Source organism: Sturnira hondurensis, unplaced genomic scaffold (assembly GCF_014824575.4).
Source record: "Sturnira hondurensis isolate 20B ecotype Veracruz unplaced genomic scaffold, ASM1482457v3 Scaffold0015596, whole genome shotgun sequence".
Taxonomy (NCBI): Eukaryota; Metazoa; Chordata; class Mammalia; order Chiroptera; family Phyllostomidae; genus Sturnira; species Sturnira hondurensis.
Genome location: NW_028088227.1, coordinates 9,215,122 through 9,233,500, shown reverse-complemented (window position 1 = coordinate 9,233,500; position 18,379 = coordinate 9,215,122). Strand labels below are relative to the sequence as shown.

Genomic DNA, 18,379 nt, shown 5'->3' with positions numbered 1-18,379 from the left:
TCTTTGTTTTGGTCAGGAAGCCAGGACAAATCCCCTTAATCTAGCTGAAGCAAAGGAAATACATCTGATTATAAAGCTAATTATGGCAGGGACCCTCTCTCCATGTTACTACCCATATCCTCTCCCATTTTTTACTTTTGCCTTTCTGCCTGTCATATTCTTTTATCTTTTCATTTTTATGAAATTTTTCATTTTCTCATGGTCTTTGCCTTTTTGTTCCTGTGTCTGAAAGCATCCCCCTTAGTTCTTTATGGACCTCGACTGCAGGAGCACTGTGAATCTGGGATCCCTTGTACCTGGGAGAAATAACTCATTTGTCTCACCTGTCTCCTCCTGTTCCAGGCCACTGTGACCAGTGGGTCATTTATATAGTGGCTCACTTTATACTCAGCAGAAACTATTAGCTCAGACTCTATGAGAAGAGAGGAGGATAAGACTGTTTATTTGCATTTAAAGACTATACTGTAGGAAATTGCTGTAGGTAGCCAAGTGCCTTTTCTCTTAGTAGGTGGACCATTTACTGTAAGTTTTTAAATTATTTAGGAGCTCTCCATGACTTAAAAATTGAATGTTTTCTATTAATATAGTAACGGTGTAGGCTATGACTTAATGCTATTTCTACCATTATTATTTGACTCTTTATTGAAGGACTTATAGAACAACATCTTTTTCTATAATGTAACTTTCAAATATAATCATTAAGTACTTAGGTGTTATGGAGAAAGTGGTATTGCATAGCAGTTAAGAGCTAGAAATCTGAGTTGGACTGACCCTAGCTTTATCACTTGCAAGCAGTGTGACTACTTCCTGAGCTTTAATTTTTTTAATCTGTAAAATAGCTATAATACTAGTACATATATCATATGAGGATAATTTGGAAAAGGTGTAAAATATGCCAGTAGCTAAATATTTTAAGTTCATTTAAAAAAGTATTTGGAATGACACTAAAATCTCTCTATTTGGAAGGTAAGAGGTAGTTTCTAAAAATATTGGAAAATCTGGGGAAATACAGTTCTTTTTATTTTTTTTAAATATTTGATTTATTCTAGCAGTGGAATTGGTGGGTCAAAAGGCAGATCCATTTTTAGTTTTCTGTGAAAATTCCATACTGTTTTCCATAGTAGTTGTACCAGACTGCAATCCCACCAACAGTGCACCAAGAACCCTGAAACACCAATCCAAAAGAATCTGTGCACCCCAATGTTCATAGCAGCACAATTTACAATAGCCAGGTGCTGTAAGCAACCTAGGTGCCCATCAATAAATGAATGGGTCAAAACACTATGGTATATTTACACAATGAAATTCTATGCAGCAGAAAGAAAGAAGGAGCTCCTACCCTTTGCAACATCATGGATGGACCTGGAAAGCATTATGCTGAGTGAAATAAGCCAGGTGGTGAAAGACAAATACCATATGATCTCACCTTTAACAGGAGCCTAAACAACAAAACAAACAAGCAAGCAGAATATAACCAAAGACAATGAAATTGAGAACAGATTGACAGTGACCAGAGGGAAGAGGGGAGGGAATTTCAGGGGAAAGGGGGAAGGGTTTGCAGGAACAAGTATAAAGGACACATGGACAATAACAAGCTGGGGTTACAAATGGGAGGGAGGTGCGGTGGGCTGGGGAGGTAGGCTGGGATGGGGGTAAAAGGCAGAAAACTGTACTTGAACAACAATTAAAAAATAAAAAAGGATAAATATTTGATTTATTTATTTTGAGACAGAGGGGAAGGGTGGGAGAAAGGGAGAGAAACATCACTGTGTGGTTGTCTGTCTCGCACCCCACACTGGGGGACTTGTCTCACAACCCGGGCATGTGCCCTGACTGGGAATTGAACTGGCAACCCTTTTATTTGCAGGCCAGCACTCAGTCCACTGAACCATACCAGCCAGGGCTGCAGTTCTTTAAGAAGCTAATTTTATACTGTTTTTAATATATATATGTATGAATATTTTTTTCCTTTGGTAGGGTTTTCCAGAAAAGGACCTTCTGCACTGTCCATCTAAGGATGCAATTGAAGCTCATTTTATGTCTTGTGTGAAAGAAGCTGATGCTTTAAAGCACAAAAGTCAAGTAATAAATGAAATGCAGAAAAAAGATCACAAGCAGCTCTGGATGGGATTACATAATGGTAAATACAGCAATGTTGGATTTCATAGTAACCCTGTATAAAGTATGAAAGTAACTATAATTCCATAATTGGCTATATTTTAGGGTTGGTAGTACAAGTTTAGATTCCAGTCTCTAGACACAAAATTTTACAAAAAAGCTACCTTTAGTCATCCCCATACATTGTACCCTCCCAACATCTCTCTCTTTCCAGATTCCTCAGCATTAGACTGATTGCTTTGCCCATAACATACGACACAGTAGAAACTCCCTGTGTTTAGCTTCTAGAAAAAGTACCCTTACTCTTATAATCTTGATCCTTCTGGAATTGCAGTTGAATACTCTGTTTGCATACCAAAGTACCTCCATTTGGGTAGGGCGTGAACTCCAACCCCTGTTTACTTAGAACTATAAGACTTGCTTTGTGCTTAGATTCTCTGTTGGCTGGGATTTAGAAAATACACTGGAGGGAAAACTGAGGACAATCTGCAATTCACTTATTCTTCATCTTTTAAGAGATCATAGCTCCTTAATCCTGTCTGCACTGGTTGCCCTCCAGTACCTTCAAACAGTTCTGTGTACAGGAAGTCCTTGCTTTGCAAAAGTCCAGTATGCACGATTTTAGTTAAATAATACTATCCCAGTTGTGAAGAGAGTAAATCTTAAAAAGTTCTCATCAGAAGAAAAAAAATTGTTTTGTAACTTTGTACGATGACTGATGATAACTAGACTTTCTGTGGTAATCATTTTGCAGTATATACAAATATTGAATTATTGTGTTGTACACCTAAAATTAATATAATGTTATATGGTAATTATACCCCAACTTTAAAAAAAAAGGAAAATACACCACCAGTTTCCCAAGAATATGCTTCAAATTTCATGTGCCATGGTAGGTATTAACTGAATAATTACATAAAGTGCAAACTTTAGTGCTAGCTCTTCAATCCACAAATCATTACATAACAATACATACACATCGTGATCAGTGATCAGTCACTTTTCACCGTCTGCCAGTGAATCATCATTATGCATCTGTTACTTTCATCCACAGACAGCAAAGCATGTGATGCTACCTTGTCTCCAGTGATACACCCATGAAACAATTTTTGTCACTGGATAATTGAGAGAATTGGCCCCAAAAGGTGAAAATGTAGAAAGAAAAAGTGATAATTCTGGGAGTGAAATTTGAATAGAATCTAAGGGAATTAGAGAAGACATGGCTAACTGAGAATGTGGACACTACTGCCATTTCAGAGAGTTTAGATAGCAGCCACAGGAAATTCTGCAGGTGAACTTCTCCACGTAAATGTGGAAAGTGGTTGTGACGATTACATCATCTCAGAGGAAGTGATGCTGGCAAAAAAAACTCACTAAAGGGACAGATATTTCATAACATTGAAAGCGCAAATGGTAATATGTTAAGAATTGATCCAGACTCTTAGGGCAGATCACCACAGTTTATGAAAGATGCTTTCTTGTAAGTTACATGTCAAGGAAGCAAGCACTATTCAAACACACTTAAGTTTTTTTTCCCCAAAGAAATAAAACACTTCTTTGTGCTTCTAATGTGCAAAATTACTGTGTACTAAATATTAGTCTTAATTATTTTTCTCATTTTTTATACATTCATAATTATCAGAGTTCTTTATGTTTTTTTAAAGCTCACAGAATAATCGTAATTTTTCCCATTAACTGTTAAGATCACTTGGTATGTTTACATCCTGCGCAGTCACTTGTCCAGTCCCATGCTACTGTGCAAAGCACAGACTGCCTATATTTTGTCCATTTTTCATGGTGGTTTTTGGACAGGGCATTAGTGTAATATAAAGTTCCCTTTCATGACAGCAGGGGAATAAAAGAGAAGCCTCCCCCTACCCCCCAAAAAAGAACTATTAATTTGAAAGATGTTCTCTGATTTTATCTTTTGGACTATATTATTGCCATGTCAAAGAGTTGTTTGTAGGTATTAAACTTTCATTGCACAAAATATAGAATATTATGTGACTTCAGTATACAAAGGTGCATTTTATGACACTGTATACTGCAAATTAAATTTTCTCATTTTTAAGTTTCTTGGATTTGACCCGAGTTACAAGGAGTTGCTCCTTAGTTTCGTATTTGTACCTGTGGTATTTATCAACTAGATAATTGCAGAGGCAGGCACAAGGCCTTTCACCTCATTTAATATTACGGAATACACAAATTTTTATGAGATGATTAAAAGGGTTTACAGTCCCTTAAGATATGCTTTTCCCTTTTCCTTGCTACCTATTTGAAGATGAAGTGACATTTTAGGAGACTTGTGAAATCAGAAGACTGCCTCAATGGAAGAAGACAGGAATCTTCTAAAGAGAACAGGGATCTTAGAATAATTTGGCTTTGGAATTGAAGTAAATAATTGAAATGATGTTCTTGAACTCTATTGTGAATGTGAGGAGTCAGCCATAGATTGCTTGGGGATTCAGCAGAGGATTCTAAAGAAGACTGAAATGTGTCATTTGGGGCACTGAAGGGCTGGCTGGGGAGGGTGGTGGTTAAGAGTTGTGAAAACGAAGGCCTGGTTTGTGAGTACCAGCTCTACCTAGTAGCTTTTTAGGACAAATCACTCAGTTCCTTTAGTTTCAATTTCTTTATCTGTGAAATAAGAGAATATTTATTTCTCTTCCAGGTGTCTTTAGAGGCTTTAATTAAACACTAATAAAGTTTATGCGAAAGTTTTTGAAAGGAAGCTAGCTGTCTTGATAAACATAATTATCGAGAAGTCACTTAGAGACTCTAGAACTGGGGTTGGCAAACAAGGGGCCAACCACCTGTTTGTGTAAATAGAGATTTATTAGAACACTGCCTTGCGCATTTATTCATGTATTGTTTAGGTCTGCTTTCATGCTACACAGCTTATCAGTTAGATAGTTGTGGCAGAGACCATGTGGCCCACAGCCTAAAATGTTTATTATCGTTGACCCTTTTAGAAAATATTTGTCACCCCATATAAGGTTGATTAAACTAACAGCTCATGTTTATTATTGACCTAAGGCATGACTCAAAATGTCACACATTCAGAACTTGATGTAATATATCAGACTTAGTTTAATACTGCCTTCAGTAATATTTTTTGGAATAAAATTTCTTTTGCCCTATTTTTGTTTTAGCTCATATATTTATTAAATTTTATAAATTACTTTTGAATTCAGTTTTATTAAATTTGACTTAAGCTGATATGTGGTAAAATATGTTTTATTCCATTTTTATATTTAGCTATAAATTATTTTTGTAGCTATGATGTTTGGGTTTTTTTCGTACTGATAATGATACAGCTTATACACTCAAAACCGTATTTATGGTATCCTGTGGGTGCTGGAGACCTTGAGAGTTTATTCATTTAGGACATTTTTAGCTGGGTGAAAGTTGTTTGTAGAAAACGTTATTATCTACATTGAGGGACATTGGTGAAAGGTGGGTGTGGTAGTAGTAGTTCATTTGTTCCGGCAGCTTAGAATGCTCTTTCCCATATTTTTTGTCTGTATCACTTCTACTTATGTTTTTTTGCTCATCTCTTTTGTCGCCTTCTGTGTGAAGCTTTCCCTATTTTTTGGCCAACAAATACTGAACATCTAACATGTGCCTGACTCTAGACTTGGAGCTGGTAGTCACCCCCCAGCAGCAGGACAGGCGTGGGTCCTGTCTTCGTGGGGCTTGCAGATGCGTGGTGGCAGAGCTGTCGTTTCTGTACTGTTGTGACTCCTTGTCCGTGTGTATGTGCTTTGGCTCTGTGTTTCATCACATCCTGGAGTACTTGTACTTTATGTGTTCTGTGAGAGTGTGAATGTCTCTTGATTGTAATGTTTTGCACATTTGGGTGTCCCCAGCACCTGTTCCAGTCTTTCACATAGAGTAGACAAAATAAGTATTGATTGAATGACTTTCATTTTATTCCTTTCTAATACTATAAGGAAGTCACGTTAATAGCTTTCTGTGAATAGTTCAATATTAGTATAAAATAAGAAAAGTGCCTTGTTTGAATTTGTTTACTGAAATAGATTTTATGTTTAAGAATTTTCCATCCAAAACAAAGTTCTCTTAATTTGTGAAGTCAAAGATATTTCATTTTTTGGTTAGTATAATTGCAAATTGGTCAATATTGAGATACAGAAGATGGTAACTTTATTATTCAAAACTGCACCTGTAGAACATAATAACTAAACAACAATTTAAACAATTTTTGAATACTTTCAAATGCTAATTTTAATTTTTCAGACCTCTGTGAAAGAGAAATAAGAAAAGCTTTTGAAACCAAGAAAACTCATTTAAGACAAACTCTGCCTTTCAGTGGTTTTTTTTTTTTTTTGGATTTTCATTTTAAATATAAAAGTATTTAACTTCCCTGTGCAACAGAGTTAGTGACCACACACACACACAAAGAAAGTAGCATTTTTATCATTTATGAGGCAGTTTTCACATGTGCAGGCTATTTTCTATTAAATGTCAAGCTGTTTTTCTTATAAGCTAGAGACTTTGAGGAAACCTCTAAAAATATTTATAATGTAGGAGTTAGTTTTCAGCCTTAATTTTCTTTATATACCAAACAAGAAAATTTGGCATTACATGAATTCCGTAGACCTTCAAGTAAATGCAAGTTTTGGCTGCTAAATATGTTTAATGTAAACATTGTTTGTAAAGTGTGGTTCATCTCTCTGAGCTAAGTTATGTTTTAAAGAAATTACGTATGTGTTAGTGTATCATTCTAACTTAAAACTGATTTTTAAAAGGACAAAGCAGCTAGTTAAAGATGATTTTTATACTAAGTCATAGCCTTTTGAAAGTTTTGTTTGGTAGATGATATAAAAGATAAATTCAGTGGTTCTAGCTCTTTGGAGGCTTGTATGGCAGAGACAGTTGGGTTGTAATTACATTGCTTTGTTTTCATCAGTTGCACGTAGTAGAGTAAATACTTGAATGAGAATCTGTTGCTCAGAGAAGAGCATTGGACCTGATCTTTATTTGCCAGCTCTTACTGGTTGTGTGGCCATGACAGGTCACTTTTCTCTGCAAGCTGGAGTTTCCTTATGAATGTGAAGGTGTTAAAACCTCACAAGACTCAAATTCAAGGGCTATAAAGTGGTAATCTCAAATACCTGATTCTGATGATTATTCACAGTTGACTACAGAAGGACCTCTTGGAATAATACGTAGTGTTCATAATTTCTCTTTTTTCCCCTTTCTCCCAGCCCTTTTAAGTAGGACTTGGGTGGAAGGCAATTGATAACTTGCCAGATATGTGTGGTGTTGTAGTAGAAACACAGCTAACTAAAAGAAAGACATGAGATTCTCAGCTCTGCAAGAGTGATGTTGTAGAATGTGATGTAAGAATGTCTTGGCTGCTGAATGGAGAATGAAAGAGAGAGCCAAGGGTGGAAATGATCAGGCACTAGTAGTAAGTAGGTCCAGGAATAAGAGGATGGTGGCCTCGAGGATGGGAATAATGCTCCAGAAGGAAATGCTTGGCCTCTCTGACGCCACCTTGTTCTGGCCCACTTTGTTCCCATGGCCTTTAGGCTGACAGCCTCTGCTTAGTCTTGCATATAGACATGCAGATCATTAGAGGAATTCTGCTTTCAGCTTGTGTTTTACAAAAGTAGTCTCTTAACAGAAGCTGCCTGTACTGAGGAGATAAGGAAAGTATGTACAAAAAAATAGTGAATGTTTATCGAAGATTTGCAGGAACCTCCTGCAAAACCTTCCTTGGACCCCTGGTGGCCCCCAGGTGTCTGTGGTTGTCAGTCGCCTCTTGCCCCTCTCACTTCCCCTTCCCTCCACGTGAAAGAAGCCTGAACTCTGTATTTTCAGGTGATGGATTGGAAGATTAGGTCTCCCCATCTTCTCAGTTAGTGTCTTCTCAATCATTAAGCCTTTCCTTACTTCAAGGTCTGGTATTTTGAGTTTTGGCCTTTTGATGCATTGGGCACAGGGACTTTGTACCAGTAACAACAGTAGAGAGGGAGAAAAGTCAATGAGTCTGGGTCTTTTTTCCCAGAGGTAGAATTGACGGAATCTATTGGTAGATAGGATCTTAGTTTAGGGTGAAAGAAAGGGAAGAATTGTTCCTGGGTTCTGACTTGGGCAGCTAGCTGGATAGTGGTGTTTTATGCTGTGACGTGAAATAACTAGGTAGTGAGTAGGTTTGGATGGGGAACAAAGCTTAATTGAGAACGTAAGCTTTGGGTTCAAAAGTTTGAAATGTGTCTGAGACATTCATGTGGGGATGTATTGAGTCACATGTTAATATTTTGGTGCCAGTAGATGGGAGAAAGTAGTAGACTTGAATCAAATTCTATAGCTTCTAATTTCATATTTGTTTACTTTCACAGTAAGTACCATCTTTATTTTATTTTTAATCTTCCTAGTGATACACGGCACTGAGACATGGAAAAGCCCTTTATATCCTGGATGTTTGGCAATTCCCTGTATCCATTAATCATCATGAGCTTTTCTTTTTGCACACCGCAGCTTGCCATTTCTGTTGTTTTGCTTGCAGTACAGTAAGGTGAATAGGTTCAGTCCGAAGCTGTGTGTGTGGCATTCAAGAATCCTCAACTTTGAGGAATTTTCTTAAACAAATTTATAACCTGCTTGAGCATTCAGTTAAATTTTACTGTGGAACAAACAAGCATTTTACTATATTACATGTTTTAAATCAATCTCTCGGTATTTCACTTTCTGTAATTAAAAATAATGATGGAAATCTCAAAAGTTTATGTATTGGCATTTTAATATAAAACCATAAGGGTACTTTACTAGGCTTCTGGAGAAATACTGATGTTGGAAATTACATGATTTAAGTGAATAAATTTGGTAATAATTTGGATCATAACCTCTTTTTACAGTGCTCTGGGTGTAGTTGGCAGTGAACATCACGGATAATAAAACTTGATGAAGCCATTTAGACAGTTAATTTCATAATATACTACAGATTATACTAACGTAAGTTTATTGGGAAGAGTCTCTTAATAGTGAATGGTACATGTCCCAGAGTTCATCAAGAGTTGGGAATAACATTTTGTATATGAGATTCAGTTGATGTATGTATAAATGAGTATGAGCAGATTGATACTTCAGTCTGCAGACTGATGAATAATTAAAAATATTTTTGGTGAGCTTGTGTTGTGGGAATACAAAGATTTAGTTTGTATTGCCCTTCTAAATAAAATTTCAAATCATCTACAGTAAAAATACTATTATATCTTTTATTTATATTTGATCTAGTTAAAAAACTGAAAAATTTGTGCTAACATACTATCATTTTTATTCTAAGTTTGGGAAAGTTTGAGATACTTTTCTCACTAAGATGGTATACTGTATGGGAGAAATGCAAACGTCTGTCTGATCAGTGATTTTCACTCTTGGGAGTCATGAACATAATTAATGTTTGAATTTACACAAACGTCTACATATGCATATATAGTTTAACTTATTCTTAAATGTTTTTTATTTTTAAATATTGTTTTATTTTTTAAGATTTAGGTATAATTAACGTTTAATACTAATTTCAGATGTACAACATAATGATTCAGTTTTTGTGTATATTGCTGAAATGGTCACCACCATGTCTAGTTGACTTCCATTACATGGATAGAAACAATTTTTTTTCGTGTAATGAGAACTATTAAGATCTCTCAGTGACTTTCAAATACGCAATCCAGTATCATTAGCTATAGTTTCCATGTGTTACATTTGGTCTTCAGGACTGATTTATTTTATAATTGGAAATTTGTACCTATTTACTCCCTTTACTCATTTCTTTGACCCCTTCCATCCCTGACAACTATGATTCTTTCTCTGAACCTGTGAGCTTATTTTTTTTGTTTCTTAGATTCCACATATTAGTGAGATCGTACAGTATTTGTCTTTGATTCATTTCACCTAGCATAATGCCCCCAAGACCCACTTATGTTGTCACAAATGGCCGAATAATATTCCATTGTAAACATGTACTACATAGGTTGTTTCCATATCTTGTCTAGTGTAAATAAGGCTGCAATGAACATACATCTTTTCTAGTTAGTGTTTTCATTTTCTATTTCCAGTAAATACCCAAAGGTAAAATTGCTGAATCATGTGGTGGTTCTACTTTTAAATGTTAGAGGAACCTCCATACTAATTTCTGTAGTATCCCCACTGATTTGCATTCCCACCAACAGTGCACAAGGGCTCCCTTTTCTCCATAGCCTTTTCAGCACTTTGTTTCTTATCTTTTTGATAATAGCTTTTCTAACTGGTATGAGGTTATATTTCACTGTGGTTTTGATGTGCATTTCCTTGATGATTAATGATGTCGAGCATCTTTTCATGTACCTGCTGGCCATCTGTATGCCCTCCGTGGGCATACAGGGAAAATGTCCTTGTAGATCTTCTGCTCATTTTAATCAGATTGGAGTGGGGTTTTTTCTTTTTTCTTTTTCTTCTCTTTTTTCTTTTTTTTTTGCTTTTGAGTTTTATGAGTTTTTTATATATTTTGAATATTAACCCCTTATCAGAAATATCATTTGCAAACTATCTTCTCCCATTTGGTTGGTTGCTTTTTTGTTTGTTGATGGTTTCCTTTGCTGTGCAGAAGCTTTTTAGTTTGATATAATCCCACTTGTTTATTTTTTGCTGTTGTTACTTTGGTGTCTGATTCAAAAATCAATGCCAAGACATGTGCCAATGTATATATGCATATAATAGAGTTAAACTTACTTTGTTTTTGAATGAATGTTTTGTTTCAAACTTAATTTCATGATTCTCCTTAAGAGAGCGAGAATAGCCAAGATGGATTTACTTACCTAATATTTGTTTTGTCAGTTAGCTCCTCATCATTTTTCTTTAACCCAGTTTTCTCAGAGTATAGACAGGGGCCCAGAAGCATCAGCGTTATCTAGGAGCTGATTAGAAATGCGCTCTTGGGTAACTGAACCAAACTCCGGGTGTGTCCCAGCAGCCTGCAGTTCAGCAAGCCCCCCTCCAGGTATTGCGATGACTAAATTCAGTTTGAGAACCACTGCTCTGGAGCTGCATTTCTCAGCCTTGGCATTATAGACATTTCGAACTGGATTATTGTTTGGTGTTGGGGAAGAGAGGGGGCCGTCCTGTGCACCGTAGGATGTTTGGCAGTGTTCCTATCCCCCGCCCACTTACTAGAGGCTGGTAGCACACTGCTCCCCAGTCTGGATCCTGATGTTAAAATGCCTCTAGCCATTGCCAAATACACCCTTAACGGCAGAATCATCCCATTGGAGGAGCTCTGCTGAGAAGAGAGGTGATGTAGTTAAGGGATAAAACTGCTTCTCCTTTAGCGCAGCGGTGACCACTTGTTGGATCCCCGAGTTCTATCCTAGGCATCTCACATGAATTATTACTGTTAACCACAACAGCCTTGCAAGATATTTTTGAAGGTGTGAAGCTTGGGCCAGCCCATTTATAAAGTTTCTCATCTCTTTCACCAGTTCAGCCCTTGAGAACTAGTACATTCAGTTGTTATAATGACTATTTAGACTATATTTGAAACTATATTCTTTAAAAAAATAAATTTGGCATATAAACAAATTAAAGTTATTTTAACCAGTTAACTTTGTTATATGTAAACCTAGACATAATTGTTTCTGGACAAGGGGATTATTTTTTAAATAAAATTTTTGCTGAGGTAACTACTAGATGAGAAATGAATCAATTGTATGCTTACCATTTCAGTAAGACTGTGATTACATTTTCGAAGTAACAGGTGTTGTCTTTTCCTTGCTTCCTTTCCTCTCCCTCTCTAGCTTTCTTTCCACGTGGCACTTGATGTAGTTTTGCAAATGGCAGTAACACTAATGTCTCTCTTACCTCTCACTTAAATTTACCCAGTCTGTACCCCGTCCTTCCTTACCATTCATTACCCTTCATTTCTCATTATCTGTGTGGGTGGCCAGATGAGCAAAATAGCTCAGCGGTCTGCAGTTAACGCTAGCCAGTGTGTGACCTGTTCCCAGTTTCCTATTTCACACACTTTTTAACAAAGACATTGTGACTACTTTACTGAGAACTTCGGAATTTAAGCCATTCCTCTCCCAACCTCCCGCCCTATCTGTGATGATCTGTGTACTCCGTCTCTGCCTAGGCAGACCAGTCCAGATTAGTGGCTGTGGGAATGAGTTCTGGATGCCAGAATTCTCTGTATTAATGGTGTCATTTCCTGAACCAAAGAAGTAAGTGCAATTCGATAATAGTGCTCATTTTTTTATTATTCATTGCATGTTTCTTATTGCTTTGAAAATGATAGAAGATTCAGAAATTCTTTTATGTGAAAATCATATTTAAATATTAACATATGCTAGTGTTTTCATTAACATTCTGAGACCTGCAAGGTTTTAATCCAAACACCAAAAACAGCCCATTAAAGAAAATGAGTACAAAATAAATACATTTGTTCATCTAAGATGGAGCATGTTTAGTCAAGTTCTAATTTTTATCTTCAAAGTGGCTTTCTACTTAAGCATTTTTTCCCACAGGGTCCATTTAGGATTCAGACTGTTTTTGATTCCCTGGCCTTTTTTTTTTAAACACCTAGCTTATTTCTATCATTAACAGTGATAAAGTATTTTAAATTGGAGTTAGTTTCCATAAAATATTTAATCAACAAGAGTTCACTTTATTTCAGATTACCATAAGGCATACTCATAACTAAACTTCAAGAATCTGTGGCTGTTTTTCTCAGTCTGTCTTCTTATTTATGTTAATACATGTCTTACATTTTCTCATAGACTCGTTAAGGGGAAAAGCTTTACATTTAGAAGTTTTCCTCCCATTATTATCAATCAAATGAATGATGTTACACTTAAAGAATGTTACTATACACTCAAAAGAATACTGTGTAAGATTCGGATATTTAAATTGTAAGTGAATAAGTTGACAAATACAAGTAGAATCATTTCTAATTTTAGTAACTGTATTTCTGGGTGTGGCTAGTATAGCTCAGTGGATTGAGCACCGGCCTGCGAACCAAAGGATCAGGGTTTGATTCCCAGTCAGGGCACTTGCCTGGGTTGCAGGCCAGTTCCCAGCAGGGGACTCACGAGAGGCAACCATACATTGATATTTCTCTCCCTCTCTCCTTCCCTTGCCCTCTAAAAATAAATAAATAAAATCTTTTTAAAAACCTGTATTTTTGTTTTTACACTTAGAGTTCTTGGAAATTCTGGTTAAATTTTTGTGCCTTATAGAATACATTATGTATATCACTTATCACTAAAAGCTACTGAATATGTTTAAAATAATATTTAACCCAAAGTAAACTAATTACGGGAAGTTATAAAGTGTAGTTTACAAAATATTCAGTGGGCTCTATTTTTGAGGTGTACGTATAATTTTAAGAATCAACTTTGTTTTGGCAATCAGTGAGTTGTTAAAATAAATTAACACCTCAGTAGTCCTACTGGCTAAAATTCAACTATGATTTTTCAGTTTCACTCATCATTGTCCTTGTCTTTTTTTAAGAGGTAGTTCTTAATTGAGTGATGTTTTCAGTTGATTACCACAGTGCATTTTCCCTGGTTCTCATCAAAAAATTATGACTTAGTGAACATGTTGAAGCAAATATTATTTCTGTAGCAGTGACTGCTAACTCTTCAGTTTTGCCTTGTATAAATGCCAAAGAAGATGAAGCTACTGTGGTCACTAAAAAATTACTTTTCTTCTCACCTTCTAAGTTCTTCTAACAGGGCCAGTAATGAAATTGACAGAGACAGATTAACAGGAGAAAATGTACAAAGTTTACTATATGAATGCACAGTCAGGGGTGCCATCTAAAATGAGACCCCCAATTGCATCAGGTGGTGTGAAGTTTATGTGCCATTATGGACAAAAGAGAAAGGAGGGCAGAGGTCTGAGATTTCAAAGGAATAGACAATTTGCAGGTAGCTGAGGAAAAGCAGAACAAAGGTGGCAGGCAAGTCCTTGCTAGCCAACCCAGAAACAGTGGGACCTGGGGGCATCTAGCTGCTAGGCCAGTGCCTGGAGCCTGCCTCTCTAATGGTGTAAGGTGAATATGCTAAGTTTCCCTTCCTAGACCTGATGTTTCCATCTGAATCTCTTGGGCAGGAAAGGGAAGAAGTCAAGGGTTCTTTATGAATCTTTTGTTTCTTAAAATTCAGCTTAAAATTAATATCCCAAAAGGCAGAGTTTTGGGATGGCAGAACTTTGGTTCCCTTCATTGTTATACCTGTCACTACCATGAATTTTGAAGTATAAAACTCAGGAACTTTTGATAATACAAACATTCCATTCATGAATGGTTCCCCAGATTCTTGTTAATCATAAGTTATTGAACTGATTCAGCTTGGAGTTTTACCAAGCAAGTAGTGTTTCTGTTTATAGAATTACTGCTGCAGATTTTCTGTGATATGGTGGTGTCCCTGAGAGTCGACTGGCTCAGTGAGCTCAGGCAAATATTTACTGCATTTTGTCACATAGAATGTGCACTTTCTGCCCAAATATTTGAGGAGAAAATAAGGATGTGCAATGTACACGGGTAGTACTAATTCAATTTCTATATAAGTGTTAGTTTATACTTAATGCATTAAAAGTTTAACTCTAAAAAGCAGTGATACCTCTCTGCAAAGTAGTACCCAGGAATATGATAATCAGTTTTGTTTCTAAATGTAAATAAATAAAAATTGAATTAAAAATTAACACAAAAGATTTCTTTCCTGGAAGCTTGGCCAAAAACTTGGGGGTGCAGTGCACACAGGAGTGCGTTATGCACAGTGAAACGTGGGTGCCTGCTGTGAGCTGCCGTTTCCTCCTGTAACATGCTGTGGAAACCATGTCAAACCCACACTGGGCTTTCAAAACGCCTAGGTTCTTTTGTTCAGGTGTGTTATTATTAATAAAAGTGACCTCTGAGGTCTTCTTACAATTAGAATCCACAACTTTTTACTCTAGCATGTTTTGTTCAGTACCACTTCTTTACCAGCCTAACCTTTAACGTGCTTGTTAGTATCTGTCATTTAGTCACCTGCATTTGAGGAGATAGGAGCAGGCCGGGGGAAAACTTGAACCATCAAGCACTACTAATTTCAAGGTGAGAGACCAATTTGACCTGTTAACACTTGTGGTGATTTTATTTTTGTCAATTTGGCCTCCCCAACTACATATTGAGTGAAGGAAAAAGCCTGCCGTGCAAGTATTTTATTTTGTTTGTTTTGTTTGTATTTTAGTCTTTAGACCGCTCAGCACGCAGGTACGTAATAGGAGCATATTGTTGGATAGATTTAACTCTGCAGATCCTACAAAGTAGAAACTTGTTTGAGCATACTTCTTCTGTCAGCTCTTCTACCCCTTCTGTTTCCTTCCTTGCCCAGAAGTAAACTGGATATTTGTAATATGAACTGTTTGCAAATTGGGAACTTTTTAAAAAGAAGTATTTTTCCTCTTCCTGCCATAGACAGGTTTGATGGAGTTGAAATAGAACAGAATTGACCTGGAATTATATTACCCTGACTAAATTGCTGTAGTGTCTGAGGCCTCGATACTTTCGTATGCATTATCTCAGTGATTCCTCAAAATTAGATAAGCTTTATCAACTTCGAAAATGAGGAAATAGTTCACAGAGCTAAGCTAGTAAGAGGTGGGATCAGGATTTGAACCTAGATCTCTGATTCAAAAATGAGAGTATTTTTTCTATTATATCTGCAGGTTATTAACTCTGGCTACATAGTAGAATCGTCTTGGAGCTTCCCAAAGTCCAGTTGCCAGGGAATCTGAAATAATTGGTCTAGAGTGGGAGCCTGACATTAGTATTTTTTAAAAGCTCCTCAAAGTGATCAAAGTGAGCACCTAATGCTGAGAAACTGCATTACTCCAGTGAGCACTGGTGCCTCCTCTTTCTCTAAAAGGATTTTATTTGTCAATGAGTAATTATTAATAGGATTTTCTCATTTACATTTTCTCACCAGAAGCATGAGGGGTTTGCATCGGAAAAGACAATATCCTGCATAGTAAACCACAAAGAGACAGTGAATATATGGAATATCTATTTCTCTGTCTCTTGGAAATTAAAACAGATTTTTGTTTTTGTCTCATGACTTTGGAATGCTCTCTGAGTGAGTGAAAATGAGCTTGATTATTCTTTAAATTTGTTTCTGGCTGACTGAGTTGAGAAAGTGGTAAACTGTAATTTAGCCTAAGAGAAAAAACATTTTCTCAATTTACAGTCGTAATAAATCAGATTATTGGTTATAAATCTACAGGTGATTTATACAGGAATACATATAGTTAATTAGTCTTGGCCTGACACTCTACCACAGCTCTGTAAATCTTTTTTGGCAAACAAGATACTTTTTACGGATTGTCTTTCAGGGTAAGTAAAGACTGCAATATAATTTAAGATTATTTTTATTTTTAAGATGAGCACATAGAATAGCTGGGGTTTTGGGGGTTTTTTACATTGTGAAATTTTTGAATTCTGAATCTCTTATGTTGTTACTGGCTCAATTTCAAAATAAATTTGAAATAAACTTCCTAATTGGTTGGAATACAGTAATTGAATTCTGTCTACTTAAAAATAAGTCAGTTACTGATTGACTTGGAATACATTAAAGATGTAACTTGCAGTGATGGTTTATTGGCTTGTGATGTTGAAATTAAAATTTACAGCCTGCTTTTTCAGTACTTCATGACATTAGGTTCATTTATGTTTCCAGCAGTATTTTTTTAACCATTTGTAAAGTAACTAGTATTGACTGGCTCCCTTTGTAGACTGGTGCTATAAAGGTATAACAACTGTGAGCCTCTTCCTAGATTTACAAGAAAATCCTTTTTTTTTCCACTCTGCTGTTCCCTAATATTTTAAGACATGTTAGGAGAGCAAGGGGTGGAGATGGAATGGTTGTTAGATCTTAAAGGTCATAGAAGTGGAACTCAGGTCACCCTGCCAAGACCGGAGGACACCCCAGATGTTGACTTAGATGTTCTTGGAACACCATTCCTGCCCCTACCACTATTTCACGATATAGCTGAAGATTAGTGCTGTTGAAATTGATGAAAGGTAACTAAATTTAGGCAACTAAATTGTTCCTACAGAATGGTAAGATAGGGCCTTGTGTGGTAGTTGAAAGGATTGGAGGAAGCAAAATGGGACCTGAAGGGAATTTGGTGTTCTTTGTAGAGAGTTGCAACGGGATTGGGTTATGTCTCTTATTCTCCCCACCACATCTGGCAAAGGTTATTCAACTGCATTACTCCAGGAGGTGGGATTCACATACAATTGGATGTGAATGGTACAGACTCTTTGGTCCTGAGCCAGACTCAACCCTTCAGCAATCCTGTGATGATGAGGTTCAGGCAGAAACACTTTCCCATACTTGTTTTTACCCTTTGCTTACCTTGTTGCTGAATCTGGAAGCTTAGTATCCTCGTCAGCCTGAGAGACAAGACACTCATATAGTACTTGTTTTGTGCCAGATAACTACTGTAAGTATTTTGTATGTATTTACTCATTTCTTCCTTCCCTACAGATGAGGAAATTGATACACAGAGTTTAAAACTGTCCTGCTTAAACTTACCCAGATGCTAAACCCTGAGGAGAGATACAAACAAACTCTTTTCTTAAATATCGTTACATATATTGGGTACCTAAGTTCAAAGTCATAACTGGCTACATGTTTGTACTTATGTTAAGTCACAACATCTAAGCTATCAGTTTATAACATGTGTTATAACCAAAAGATGTGTTAGTTGCTATGCATCCAAAATGAGTTGCTTATCAAAATAGTTTTGCAAGTGTTGTGGAAAGTGTTTATGCCTTGAGCACAGCAACACGGTCTGCAATGTCTGTTACAAACATTTTGCAAAACCACTTATTGAAGTTGCTGATTAATGTTAAAGACATTTTTGGTTGTAACTTTTAACAATATCTGTGTTTCCATTATTTGAAAAGAAAAATTTTTATTCTTTATATTTTCATATTTCTTCATTTAATAATTTCTAGACTAAGTAAAATTTAAAATATGTATTTTATATAAATATGCAAATATGCAGGGGGTTGGTTGGTTTGTTTTTTGCATTTCAGCACATACTAGCAATGAATGTATCCCTCGGATACACATGACCTACACTCTAATTTTTTTGACCCCAAACTCTGCAAGGTAAATGGCAAAGTTAGGCAGCAGACTCAGACAGTGGGGCTGCAGGGTGTCTGCTTTTTCCACTGGGCTATGCTACATTTGGGGTTTCTACTTTTTGTTTT

The 18,379-nt window shown here is 36.4% G+C and overlaps 1 protein-coding gene across 4 annotated transcripts in view; it reads left to right on the top strand.

Annotated features, from left to right (window-relative positions):
• ATG5 (autophagy related 5) overlaps positions 1-18,379 on the top strand; it is a 125,658-nt gene that overhangs the window by 38,035 nt on the left and 69,244 nt on the right. For all 4 annotated transcript variants that reach the window (XM_037064963.1, XM_037064964.1, XM_037064965.1 and 1 more), the window contains one exon: positions 1,978-2,140. In XM_037064963.1, the coding sequence (XP_036920858.1) occupies positions 1,978-2,140 (163 nt within the window). The remainder of the gene's footprint in view (positions 1-1,977; positions 2,141-18,379) is intronic.